The 15,164-nt window shown below is 36.7% G+C and overlaps 1 protein-coding gene across 3 annotated transcripts in view; it reads right to left on the reverse strand.

The window, feature by feature from the left end:
- Positions 1-15,164, reverse strand: part of LOC134670778 (AF4/FMR2 family member 3) — a 311,066-nt gene that overhangs the window by 159,698 nt on the left and 136,204 nt on the right. For 2 of the 3 annotated variants that reach the window (XM_063528590.1, XM_063528589.1), the window contains exon 2: positions 14,759-14,983. The exons of the other annotated variant lie outside the window; for it this stretch is intronic. In XM_063528590.1, coding sequence (XP_063384660.1) covers positions 14,759-14,814 — 56 coding nt within the window. In that variant the 5' untranslated portion in view covers positions 14,815-14,983. The remainder of the gene's footprint in view (positions 1-14,758; positions 14,984-15,164) is intronic. 3 annotated transcript variants of the gene reach the window in all.

The following is a 15,164-nucleotide window of genomic DNA, read 5'->3' on the forward strand; positions in this document are numbered from 1 at the left end:
AGTTCTTTATTGTTTCCAAATAGAACAGTAGATTAAACAAGTACAAACAGTTCATCTACACTGAATCAGTTTACAAATTTTATATCTAACACTAATTATTAATTTACAACCCACTCGAAACTCGTATCACAATGATGTGTTAAAAATACTGTATAAAATTACATTAGAGATGGATTGAATCATGGAAAGCAGTCGGTTCCTATATCGAACTAGAATGAATGCTGGACCGCCCGACCACCCAGAAAGCTTTAGAATACAGCTTCAGTATATTTTAACCATACTAGCTCATCATTGGTAACTTTGGAAAATAAATGTTTTTTAATAGTTAATAATGGGCTAAAATCATTTAATGTACTTATGTTTTTTACGCCAAATAAATATTTCCTATTTCTATTTCTATTTTCTATTTATTTACACACAATAATAAATATGCATGGCAAATACCCGTTTTTATTAGTAGGTATAATTTTCCGGCATTTTTGAAGAGCAATTTTTTTACTATGTAGCTTCCGCCTGTGATTTTGTCTGCGGGGGCTTATGTTGATTACCTACGGATAAAAACTTTCTCGTGCCTCAAACTACTTGGATAATTCAAAATCGATTCAGCAATTTAAGCGTGAAGAGGCAACTCTGTCTTAACAGACACTAGACAGAGTTACCTTCGGTTTAACGATCTTTATTTCTCATAAGAATAACAATTATTCACTTACATGAGAAAAAACACAACAATCAATTACAAAATTAAATTAGTGAGCAAAACTGATAAATATTACCTTCGCATTTATAATTTCATATTAGTAGGGATTACCCAATCGAAACTAGATTTAACAGTAAAAATAAGTACCGTACAAACTCCATAACAAACATCACTTTCATCCGTTAATAAGATACATACGATTTGCCCGCAGACAGGTTACCTTGGCGCAAGGTCGGAGTAATGATCAAAAAGCCGGTTTTTGGATAATACTTAACTTGTTAAGTCGGAATGTAAATGTACGATATTATTCTCAATGCGATTTAACATATATGTATGTGTAAAATAATTATAATTTAGGCTTCGAAAAGAGCTGCGAGGTAGAAAGAAGATAACTTTTTCACTTAACAAATAATTTGAGGCAGAAGTTTACTCTTTAAGGATTCTTAGTTATAAGATTACATAGAATTTTGTAGAAAGGGTGAAGGGTTTAATGTATTATGGCATTATTCATAAACGCGTTACTGGCCTGAATTAGCTGCGAATCGTTTGTCTTTATCTGTCATTTTGACTTACATATTTGTAAGAAAGCGATAAACATAATTTTACTAAATCAGGCGCGTAAAGCTTTATGAATAAGTAGTGGGTTAATCTGTCGAATCTGCCAACTCTATTTGCTCAGGTCACTAGTTCGGAACTTATTTCAATTCGCAAAAGTTCGCTCAGTAAAAATCTCGTGGAAAATACGAGAATTCGGTCGAAATCAGTACACTAAATGTATAAGGTTACACTAGCACATTATTCAGAGTCAAGGATAAAGCATATACCTTAATCTACCGGTCTGAGTATTGACATTGACACGTATTAACATACACAAATAAACACTCCTTGTACACTCACAAACATACAGTATACAATTACGACCGTTTTAATGTGAATTATATTGTAGCGTCAGGTCAGTATCATATGTACATTGATGTAAAACATTAAACAATGTGAAATCGGATTAGTTATGATGACATTCTAGTCTTCTTCTTCTTCCTGGCGTTATCCCGGCATTTTGCCACGGCTCATAGGAGCCTGGGGTCCGCTTGACAACTAATCCCATGATTTGACGTAGGCACTAGTTTTTATGAAAGCGACTGCCATCTGACCTTCCAACGCAGAGGGGAAACTGGGCCTTATTGGGATTAGTCCGGTTTCCTCACGATGTTTTCCTTCACCGAAAAGCGACTGGCAAATATCAAATGATATTTCGTGCATAAGTTCCGAAAATCTAATTGGTACGAGCCGGGGGCGGGGTTTGAACCGGCGACCTCCGGATTGAAAGTCGCACGCTCTTACCGCTAGGCCATCAGCGCTTCGTTATGATGACATTCTAGTATTTCTACAAATTAGTATCAACTTACTGTGTCCTTATTAAACCCATTAGGTATAATTATTGTTAGCGACAGTGACTCACATATCTACTTTCTTTGTTCCTTCCAACACCATTATAATTGCAAATGCGATGTACTTTGCAAGTGAACCTTTTACATAACCGAACTCTGCAATGAATCTACTTAGGAACTTTTTAATATAAAGTAATGCACGTATCCATTCCTATTTAGGAATCAAATTAATGAAGTAACTACTCGGGAAGTTTCTAAACACGATTTACCACTTATTGGCACAACTAGAGAATTCTGTACTGAATATGTTCGTTCAATGTATGGAAATAAGATCGAAAATGTTATGTATGAGTATAACCCATCGAATTTTCGTTTATGAATAGTTAAGAACAACGTTAAATTGGATTGGACGGTTTGATTAAAAGTTATTCTTGGGTCAACAAAGGTCTAATATAACTTCAGTACATTACGTCATTTTCATGGAAACAATATTTAAATTAAAGTCTACCCAAATAGTATACAAAATTGAATTTTCATGTTTTATCAATTATCGGACTCCGGATTTACAAAGGGAAATTGGTAGTTGCTCGGCTTCTTGTTATATGCTATGCTGAGAATATACTCTATGATTGATTTCGATTTTTTTAATATACTTACTTGAATTAAGGGTTTGTTCAAATTCGGAAATTATTGAATAAAGAACATGTTGATCGGAGATACAAGTAACCCAACAAAACACTAGTAACAAACAGTATGTAATAATACATATATTATTATCAAGCAAGAGCATAGGACCAATAGCAGCGCCTTGCGGTACGCGACGCGAATTTTATGAGCGTACCTATTTAGTTATCCACTAAAAGTTAGGGTCTTTTACGGCTACTAAAGACAGCCGGAATTTCCAGGTCACACGGATGAAATTTGCGCGCTGAACCATAAAATGTCCTAGAAAAACTAAATCAGTGCGCCGAAAAATATAGTGACACGAAAAGCTACATTAAACTATACATTGTATACGAATAATAAAGATTATTAGCCTCGATCATAAAACTAGTACATATCTGTGATGATTAGATCCCAATTCAGGAAACGACCTATTGGTATTGTTAATTAATGATTCTAACATTCATCCATGACAACTGCATATATCCAATGATATATATGATTTTATATCTATAGATAGGATTCTCATACATAAGAAGTAAAAAAATACTTCCATATTTATTTCATTACTTACGAATGAATCGGTTTTTGTTGATTACTTTTCGCATAAGTACCATACATGTTTGTAACACTAGTTGTTGAATACAAGCTTGTATATTTCTCTTGTTTTGGAACGCCTTTTGGGTTGGTATCTGCAGTTATATGCAATAAGGTAATTGCGTATATGCAGTCAGTAATTACAAAGATATCAAACTTCAAATTACCTTAAGATGCAGGCATTCTATGACGCTCGCCTATGATCATTATCAACACAGTATGGAGGTATTACCAGTGCGCAATCAATAAACTGATTTACGTTAAACATCTCAATGAGAATTATCGAATACTACTACAACTGAGTACAGACGGTAATACCCTCAGGTATATCTTTTTCATCACAGCATATGGGTGGTATAATCGCTTAATCGTCATGCGTTTGTCGTTTTCCTTCCTGTCAGGAAGTACGGTGTGTCCTCGCAAATTTTCCTTCGCCTTACTCCGGCCTTCTGGCGGGTTGTATGCAAATTGATGATGAGGAAAACTTATGATATGCATGTTAATTTCTTGCAAGCATTCGACAGAGTGGGCTCTGTCTTTTGTTAAAACGGGACTTTGGAACATCGACTAAATTAAAAAACCGGACAAGTGCGAGTCGGACTCGCCCACCGAGGGTTCCGCACTTTTTAATATTTGTTGTTATAGCGGCAACAGAAATACATCATCTGTGAAAATTTCAACTGTCTAGCTATCACGGTTCGTGAGATACAGCCTGGTGACAGACGGACGGACGGACAGAGAACATGCATTGATAAAGGTTAGTTAAAAAATACTCTATATCTAATATCTAGAATATTAATACGATTAAGAGCCAACAGGAGTGGTCATTCCTCCATACAAACGTAGTCCTCGTTTTCCTCCGTGGTTTTTGAAGCTAGAGCAATGATTTTTTCAACACAGATTAATATTGTCAGTATCTGTGTCGGACCGTTTTGCTTTTTGTGACATTTTTGTTTTTTAAGGCGCTAGAGCCCTTCAAAAATGGCCAAAATGGCCTAATTGACTATGCTGCAATGAGAGGCGTGGTATTCAAAACTGATATCAATTAGCCAAAAAAGCAAAACGGTCCGACAGAGATAATTTCATAATCATTTAGATTTCCAAATTTGGTTACGATTGGTTAAGTTTTGGAGGAGGAAAAAGAGGAGTACGAAACCTCGATTTTTGTCATTTTTACGCAGGATTTTTCGCCTCAGCTGCATTTGTCCCTATCGCACTAATTTTAGGGGCGGAGTCAAGTTTCTAAATACGTACACAGCCAGAAAAGTGATGGGCAATAGTCGACATTTAATGTCGATAATCTAGTGATGTAAGAAGTTATCGATAAACCGTCTTGTGTGAAAATATCTAGATCCTCCTAAGACACAAGGGGTTTTGCGTTGAGAGGGAACACATTTTTGTAGTTACATAGCTACAATCTATTTTGAACTTTTTGATTCTAATATTTCAAATTAGAAATCAAAATCAAAAATATTTTATTGCATGGTTATGGGTTTACAAAATTTTTAGGTACAGTCACGCTCCGTAATTGTCGAGCAATTTAAGGTCCTAGCTAGGGAATGCAATCTCGCACCAAGATTGGCGATTCGAGATCTCGCACGAAAAATCCGAATCCAGATTGGGTGTTTCGAGATCTCGACAGTCAGATTTTCGGGATCGAGATTAATATCTCGACGAGATCGAATTTGACAAAGTAACTAAAAATGTGTTATTTTAATCAAAAATCTCTAAGAATTCCATACATATAGACATCGTAAAATCGGGCGTATCGAGATATTCCTAGGAATATAATGAAACGCCGACATTTCATGATCTGCCTAGCGAACACCAGCCATTTTGTGCAAACCTCAAGGTGTGATATTCTGATATTCCTATATAGGCAAATTAAACCAAAGTCGTCTCCTTCACGATTTTCGTCGACATCTCTTCTAAATACCTAAAACTGGTATGGACGTGTTCCTCGTGGTCTCCAGAATATGAATAGACCGGTTTTTATTTTACGGGGGGGGGGGAGGGGGAACGTGTCGAAAAAAAGGAAGGAAAAAGTGGGCGGCCGACCAGCATTGATATTTGTTCACGTCTTTAATCCTGTGGGACCGATCGGTTCGTGTGAGATGTCGTTTGATAGAGTATTAAACGTGCAATTATTGTTTTATAATAACCGTAGTCATAACTGTAGTCATTTACAAAATATTTAAAATATATGATTTTTTACCGTGCATGGATGGCATAAGTACTGAAAAAACATGCGTCTAACTCAATAAATTATAACTTTACCGTAATTAATGTTATTATAAAATATACGAAAAGTTTCATTAGCTTTCCAAAAACATAAGTTTTATTGCTGTATGATATTATATAACAAAGTAATGATGAATTTTGTTCCGTCACGTAAATGGCGGGCGACCGACCTCAACTGATCATTATTTTTCGGGTTCTATTTTACTGATCAATTGGTGATGTATACCATTAGAAAGAATATTAAACATACTATAATTGGTTTCTAATAACCGTAGTCATAACTGTAGTCATTTAAAAATCATTGAAAATATATGATTTCTCGATCAATTATTTTACAATGCGCCCGCTATGAAGCTAGGAATATCAAAGAATGCATTGCTCTGATGGATCTGCCGTCTCTTTCATAAGGAAGATCGTGATATGCCTGGGTTAATATTGGATCAGGAAATGGTGGCGTTTCATGATACGCCTAGGATTACGATTTTACGATATGCCGCCGACATACTACTTATTTAAGGTACCTCATGTTATATTTTGAAAATAACAACAACAAATTAAATTGACATTTAATATAAAATCAATTTTAATTTTTACTTTACTTCTATGAAATGCTATCGATGTTAAACCACTATTTACATTTACTTAGAAACTGCGTAACAATAATAGAGCTAAAGCCAGACACATAATAGCACTGCCTGAACAACATGAATCTAAGGTCATATATTACTTAAAACAAAGTATTTCACTTTCAGTCTTGTTCGAGATCTCGACCGAGATTGCATATATCGAGATTTCCTGTCAACTAGGTTAAATATAATATTTTAAACTTTCGCGTTTTGAATACATATTAACTCACATTATAGACGGGTCTAACGCGAATTATATTCAATTACCTTTATTTACCGACGTTTCGACACAGGTTTCACTGGTCGTGGTGGTGTGGAAGCAATTGAAATCAAGAAACACCCCAGGAATTTTAATAGGGAGGATGGTTTCAACTTATCGCCAACTTGGGAACCAGTGATACAGAAGCTAAAGCCAAAGGATCTATCTTCGGACGGGTGCGTGGATATTGTGAGTGTTGCGTGTCGGACTATTGACAATAATTAACATTATGTGTGGTGGGTGGTTTGAAAATGTGATGTCTACCCCAAACTTTTCCATACACTTTTCGTCGGGTAGATGCACAAATCTCTGTTTTGACATTTTGCTGGGACAATCAGTCAGCCGCGACCACGACCAGTGAAACCTGTGTCGAAACGTCGGTAAATAAAGGTAATTGAATATAATTCGCGTTAGACCCGTCTATAATGTGAGTTAATATGTAACTAGGTTAAATTTCGAAAATACGTGCAAGATCTAGCGAGATCTCGAAATTGCGAGATCTAGATTGCAAATTTTAGTCCTAGCTGAATTGATTGTTTCATACACTTACTCTTACTCTATAGAATGTCCAATCCTGCCTTACAAAGACGTTAATATTTATATGTGTCATGTCTATACTTCGTTTCTTTTTTTTTTTATTATGAATGGGCTTACTCATGGCCAGGGCCACAGACTAGCCGAGGCGTAGACGTGACGTGACGTTCTGAGCATTATTGAAAAAAAAAATACTTACTTGATACTAGTATTAACCACTAAGTACATAAATAGGGTAATTCGCCAGTAATAGGCCACTATTAGTAACTGGCCACGCCAAACCAAAAATGAATTCTATTCACCTATAAATAGAATTCATTTTAGTATAAGATGGCCAGTTATTGAAACCTTATACCTACTAAAAAGAATTCTGTATAGAGGTGAATAGAATTCATTTTTAGTTTAGGGCGGCCAGTTACTGGCGAATTACCCTATTCGATATCGAGTTCCGTAAACGTAAGCCGGGTAAGTAAAAAAGTTCAATCGCAATAGGGTAATTCGTCAGTGGCCACCCCAAACCAAAAATGAATTATATTCACCTATAAATAGAATTAATTTTAGTATAAGGTGGCCAGTTATTGAAGTTATTGAAACCTTATACTAAAATGAATTCTGTTTATAGGTGAATAGGATTCATTTTTAGTTTAGGGCGGCCAGTTATTAAAAGTGGCCAGTTACTGGCGAATTACCCTACTTAGTAGTAGCAGTAACAAAAAGTGACAATGCAAATTGCAATCAGTGAGGTGCGCGCCAGCGCGAGTACGGGCGCACCGCACGCTCTGTGTGCGTGCATTACACACACAAATACAGTCTCTCACGCCGCGGTTACGCCCCGTCAGAGCGACGGGTATATTCAGCTTGAAAACTCAAAATTGACTTTTAGCTCAGCTCCCGTTTCGTCTTAAGAACTTTATAAGATCAAAGCATAATAAATAATTTTCAATTCTCTTTTTTTCTACCCATTTTTTTTCCTCTTTCAGTTTTAAGCCGTTTTAAAGGCCATTAATGGAATAAAATATGCACACAGCCGAAAAAGTCGCGAGCTGGTGTCGAAAAGTTTCCGATAAAGCGTTGTTCCAATCGCTCACCACGTGCGAGATTGGGGCGAGTCGTACAGACCTGTGGAAATGAACCCGAGGTTCTTAATATTGGGAGCACAGTTGCGTTGGTTCTTCCGTCCGAATCGCTTCAGACTAGTAAACGATTCTAATACCGATCCAAGGTGGATGAAACTCGGCCCTACCTACTTAATTAAGGCCCACTCCGACAAAACGTTCGCTTCCCACCGACTTGCTCAAATAAATTCTAATACTTATTCTATTATTCAACAGGGTGCAATCGGTGTCGGGATTTATATTTAATTTTATTGTCCGTTAATGTTGTTCAGTTCCTAATGTAGTAAAAGAATGGCTTTTCTTTATCGACATCAACTTGTAAATAAACAAATATTCATAAATAAATTAATCGAATATTAACTGTACTTAAAATTAATTAATTCCCACCATGCATTCAATAATAAAGTTCTAGAAAATTACCTATTAGAAAATCGTACATAGCTGTTATTGGGCAAAATTTATGTTTATTTAATAGGAAAGAACTACAAAGAGTAGTTAATTTAATATGATTACAAGTGTAATCAATGTCATCATTATTATTATCGTTAATCTGTGCATGCAGTTAATATTTCTATGCATTGTTACGTTCTGCGACAGTGTGTTTTACTGTTACACTTTGTCGTCCGGTTATTACGGACGCCGGTTATAGCTGTTAGTTATGGCAACTGTTCTAAACGTTGCCGTTGGCTTTGTGCGCATTTGTAAATATTCTGAGCGAATTAACTAATTGCTATTTAATTGGGACGTCCGTAAGACAAATTACATATTAATTTTAACAATATAGGTTAGTTACTATATTGCGACAACAATATAGTTATTGTTTTACATTTCTTACTGATATTTTATTCCAACGGGCTATTATAAATCTTCAATAGCCCTAGTCTAAAAAGAGTAGTTAATTTAACGTTACAGACTAGCGTCATCATTACTCTTATTCTTAATCTGTGCTTGTAATATAACACTTTAAACTCTCGCGTACACATAATTACACAAACAGGTCTACAGTCTACAGCGATATAATTTCATTGTTTATTTTTTACCTTAAATTCCGAATTTTCAGATGAGTTGCACCAGCTGTGGTCACGGAAAGACCGTCTTGGTAGACCCGTCTGTGTAATTAAATATCTGTGCCTGTAGTTATATCTCTATGCATTATGTTCTGCGACAGTAAGTTTCAGTGTTACACTTTGTCGTCCGGTTATTACGGACGCCAGCTACAGCAGTTAATTATTGTACCGCGGCACTAAACACTGCCGTTGGAGTTGTGAATATTATGCTCAGCGAATTAACTAATTGCTATTTAATTGGAATACACTTACGAGTAGGCCAGATATTATGACATTACTACATCCGTAAGATGAATGATATAAAGTATCTGCAACAACAAAGAAGGCCCACAGTTTGTTTGTTTTTAGGGTTCCGTACCCAAAGGGTAAAACGGGACCCTATTACTAAGACTTCGCTGTCCGTCCGTCCGTCCGTCTGTCACCAGACTGTATCCCACGAACCGTGATAGCTAGACAGTTGAAATTTTCACAGATGATGTATTTCTGTTGCCGCTATAACAACAAATACTAAAAACAGAATAAAATAAAGATTTAAGTGGGGCTCCCATACAACAAACATGATTTTTGACCAAAGTTAAGCAACGTCGGGCGGGGTCAGTACTTGGATGGGTGACCGTTTTTTTTGCCGTTTTTTGCATTATGGTACGGAACCCTTCGTGCGTGAGTCCGACTCGCACTTGCCCGGTTTTTGAAGTTTTGTCTTTAGTTCTACTGTACCGTCACGTCTACCATCACGCTCCGCGATTATTGCGCTATTTAGGGTCCTAATACATAATTTGGTTGTTCAATTCTTCCGCTATAGAATTTCCAATGTAGCAAGAACCCTAAATGGCATAACAATCCCGTGTGGTGAAATTTGCGTTCATGTTCCGATTTATCTGATAGTGACTGTACAAAAAAGTTGAATAGCTTTTTGGCACACCCTACAACCTGGTTTGGTGAATTAAATTTGCGACTTGAGACTGCGCGTAGGCAAAACAATATGGCGACATTTTATTACCTACTAAGATTAGTTCAAGAATATTTACTATCAGCGTGACCTGCGAGGTTAGCTGATAAAGAATTCGTTTTAAACACAGTTTTTTACGGTTAAATAAAAACTATAAAGCAAGTTTTCGTTGGACCCGGGTATGTCCTTAAACTACGTCCAAGACCACCGGCGGACGGGCAGCAGCGTCCCTCAAATTCGGTGTACTCGACTGCGATCGCCAACCCGCCTGCCAAGCGTGGCGATTATGGCATTCACCCCCCATAAGGGGGAGGCCTATGTTCAGCAGTGGACGTCTTATGGCTGAGATGATGATGATGACGTTTTCGTTAAGTTTAGTAGTTTGAGATATTGTTTTTCCACCTCAAAATTTAGACTAAAGCCTGAGTAAGAATATATGATTATTGTCAAGAGGGCGCTGTTATTCTCATGTACCAGTGAAATTCCGCAACCGTGATCATATATTCCTGGACAAGTTTTAAAAAAGAAAAAAGTTCAACTTGTATATATATAGCCAACAGGAGTGGTCATTTCTCCATACAAACGTACTCGACTGTTTCCTCCGTGGGTTTTATTGCTAGAGCAATGATTTTTTCAACACAAATTAATATTGTCAATATCTGTGTCGGACCGTTTTGCTTTTTTTGACATTTTTGTTTTTTAAGGCGCTATAGCCCTTCAAAAATGGCCAAAATGGTCTAATTGACTATGCCGCAATGAGAGGCGTAGTATTCAAAACTGATATCAATTAGCCAAAAAAGCAAAACGGTCCGACAGAGATAATTTTATAATCATTTAGATTTCCAAGTTTGATGAGGATAGGTTAAGTTTTTGAGGAGGAAACAGTCGAGTACGAAACCTCGATTATTGAAATTTTTACGTGGGATTTTTCGCCTTGTCCTTATCGCACTAGTTTTAGGAGCCGCTTCCGTTAGCGAGACGGGTATATTTACCTAAAATATTTAAAACTCAGCTCCTGTTTCGTCTTAGGAACCATCATTAAAGTCTCTTGAGAAAATCTCAGCTGCAAGTATATGCCACAGTCGGAGCGTTCACTGAAGGAAAATTCTCAAATTTTCCAGAGATATACGATATTAGTACAATAAGCCACGGTAACAGTACATTTAACTAGGAAGGTTAGTTCAGGGCGCTTCTAATACAGCTTATTGGATTATCTTGAGCCACGGCTTGCTAGTCATTGGGCAGCTCTACTATGATGTCACTTTTATAGTTTGTTAACGTCTTGAAGTAAGACGTTAACAAACACAGGTTGTAATTTCTTTTGGATTCAGTTGGCAACAACAATAAAGTATAAATATACCTGTATCTAGCGATGGATTATAATTTCTTATTATATCTTCTAATAGCGTTTTATAATTAGTCTACGTATTTTCATGAGCTTTTCCAAAGTTGATAAGGTCATACTGAGCCACTTTTACTATAGGACCAACTAGCCACGTCAAATTAAGCCGAATTTGGGCTAGCTGCGGAAATAATTCGTGTAGTTTTGAAAATTGGTACAGGTATACCTCGTGGTGTCCAGATAAACATACTAAAAGTCCTCGAGGGTAGGGGGTGTGCTGGGGGTGTAGCGGGGGGTTGAAGGTACCTTTTTTCATATTTTTACTCATATCTCGAATATATGTACGAATAGCATTATAATGACTTCGGACAAAAGTTTTAACATAAAGTTTACTACAAATTTGGTTATGTTTATTTTTACTCTGCTAGCAATACTTTAGGAGCTACAGGCTGTTAAAGTTAAATAAGAGATAAAAAATGGACGGTTTAAGAAAAGGTCGTATTTTCGTAATTGTTCATCATAAATAAAAAAAATTGTTTAGAATAAGCAAGCTAAGCGACCTGCTGATATAATATTAAAAAAACCGGCCAATAGCATGTCGGGCCATGCTCAGTATAGGGTTTCGTAGTTACCCGTCCGTCAAAATAGACTATTTGCAAAAACTCAAAAACTGCTTAACCAATGAGGTTCGCTTTATTTTTTTCTGAAAGTCTTTACTAAGCTTTACTTTCACGATTTTTTTCATATTTTTTGGACCCATGGTTCAAATGTTAGGGGAACTAAAGTGGAAAACACAACTTTTTTTCTTTCAGTTCGATTATTTCCGAAAATATTATGTTTATCAAAAAATGGTTCTCGACGACCCATATTCGTTTAAAAAGACCTATCCAACGACACCTCACACTATAGGGTGGGAGCGAAAAAAAATTTCATCCCCTCTTTAATGTAGGGCCAGCCTTAAAAAAAATATTTTTTCTTATTTATATTTTACTATTTTGTCAGCGTAACTAATTTATATATTCGTGTCAAATTTAAACATGAAAACTGGAAAAAAATTTTTTTATGGTGGTTGCCCTACATTAAAGTGGGGATGAAATTTTTTTTCGCTTCCACCCTATTGTGTGCGGTGTCGTTGGATAGGTCTTTTAAAATGAATATAGGTCTTCTAGAACCATTTTTTGATCAACTTATTATTTTCGGAAATAATCGATCGGAAAGCAAAAAGTTGTGTTTTACCCCTTAGTTCCCCTAACTTTTGAACCATGGGTCCAAAAAATATGAAAAAAATCGTGAAAACATAGCTTAGTAAATACTTTCTAGGAAAAATATAGCGAACCTAATCGGTATAGCTATTTTTGAGTTATGGTAAATAGTCTATTTTGACAGACGGGTAACTACGGAACCCTACAGCCTACACTGAGCATGGCCCGACATGCTCATGGCCTATTTTTTTATATTTTATCAGCAGGTCGCTTAGCTTGCTTACTCTAAGCTAAATTTTTTATTTGTGATGAACAATTACAAAAAAACGACGTTTTCTTAAACCGTCAATTTTTTATCACTTATTTAACTTTAACAGCCTGTAGCTCCTAAAGTATTGATCGCAGAGTAAAAATAAACATAACCAAATTTGTAGTAAATTTTATATCAAAACTTTTGTCCGAAGTAATTATAATGCTATTCGTACAGATATTCGAGATATGAGCAAAAATATGAAAAAAGGTACCTTCAACCCCCCTCTACACCCCCAGCACACCCCCTACCCTCGAGGACTTTTAGTATGTTTATCTGAACACCACTAGGTATACCTGTACCAATTTTCAAAACTACACGAATTATTTCCGCAGATTTTTCTAATTTGCTTAGGCTAAACCCCAAGATCGCAAAAAATATTAGGCTCTCCGATAGAAAACATCAACAACATTTCAGCAGCCAAAATATAAGAAACAGGCAATTTTTTTTCATGATGGGGTTGGTCCCATAGCAAAAGTTGCACGGTATGGCCTATAATATTCACATCGAAAATATTGCCAAGGGTAGAAAAGTAAGTATTAAAAAAAACCGGGCAAGTGCGAGTCGGACTCGCGCACGAAGGGTTCCGTACCATAAAGCAAAAAAAAACGGAAAAAAATGCAAAAAGAAAACGGTCACCCATCCAAGTACTGACCACGCCCGACGTTGCTTAACTTTGGTCAAAAATCACGTTCGCTGTATGGGAGCCCCGCTTAAATCTTTATTTTATTCTGTTTTTAGTATTTGTTGTTATAGCGGCAACAGAAATACATCATCTGTGAAAATTTCAACTCTCTAGCTATCACGGTTCGTGAGATACAGCCTGGTGACAGACAGACGGACAGACGGACGGACGGACAGCGAAGTCTTAGTAATAGGGTCCCGTTTTACCCTTTGGGTACGGAACCCTAAAAATACCGAACCCAATATTTCTACAATTAAAACGAACAGAAGCGCCACTGAACCGTTACAATGGGACATTCTAAATTGCTTAGTCACTACGCAGAAGATTCTAAATGAAATGATAAAGTTTAGAATTCGAAAATGACAATTGCAAATTCTGAAGGCGTCGCCATTCGACTAAGTTACACTTGTAAATATTGTCTATTGATAACAGGGTCTATATAGACTGGACGACCAAATTGAATTACCAAATTCGTGTAGTTATGCCGCTAGTAATTGGACAAGGGGTATCAATGTCAAACAATATCACTAATTACCTGTTATAAGCACTTTGCTTGTGAGTTAATTATTGCTTTGATTGTTTACTTGTGTAAATATTCCTTGTATTTAGTTGTTCAACACGAACTTTATTTTTAGTAAAAGATTATGATTTTTTTTATATTTATGTGTACAGTTAAAAAAAGCGCTGATGGTCAAACCCAGGCTCGTACCAATGAGTTTTTCGGAACTTATGTACTTACGAAATATCATTTGATATTTACTAGTCGCTTTTCGGTGAAGGAAAACATCATGCGAAACCGGACTAATTCCAAGAAGGCCTAGTTTCCCCTCTGGGTTGGAAGGTCACATGACAGTCGCGTTCGTAAATATTAGTGCCTACGCGAATTCTTGGGATTGGGTTGGTAGTCAGGCCCCAGGGTCCCATGAGCCGTGGCAAAATGCCGGGATAACGCGAGGAAGATGATGATTTACGTGTACAGTTATGCACAGTATCTTTCTCAGTAACTTACGATTATAACGCAATCTGACAAGCGTTGTAATTAAGTAGGTACTCATTTAAAACATATAAAAGACCATATCTTACCCAACAGCGCCGTTCAGGGCGGAGACCAATCCGGGCCGCTCATAGCACATATGCATACCAGCAATCTCGTCGGCAACGTCTTGTCAAACACAACAACACAAAAACACTGCGCACTTCACTCAAACAATATTCAAATTAGTTACAGAGTTTCAATCAACTCCGCGAACGAACATTTTAGACGAGGAAAAAGTTTTACCAATCGTCAATATTCGCAATTAACAAGTACTGTGGAACAGACAGATGAGTTAAAGGACTTAGAGGCATAATGTTACTCGTGTCACGTTCCGCTCGATCGATGCAACTGACGAATTAGCATTCATGCCCGATGACAAAGGAAAACAAAACAAAGTCACGAAGTGGACGTACAATCATGAGCTATTTGCATAGGTTAAAGCGGCAACATTCA

This window comes from Cydia fagiglandana, chromosome 14, assembly GCF_963556715.1.
Source record: "Cydia fagiglandana chromosome 14, ilCydFagi1.1, whole genome shotgun sequence".
Lineage (NCBI taxonomy): Eukaryota > Metazoa > Arthropoda > Insecta > Lepidoptera > Tortricidae > Cydia > Cydia fagiglandana.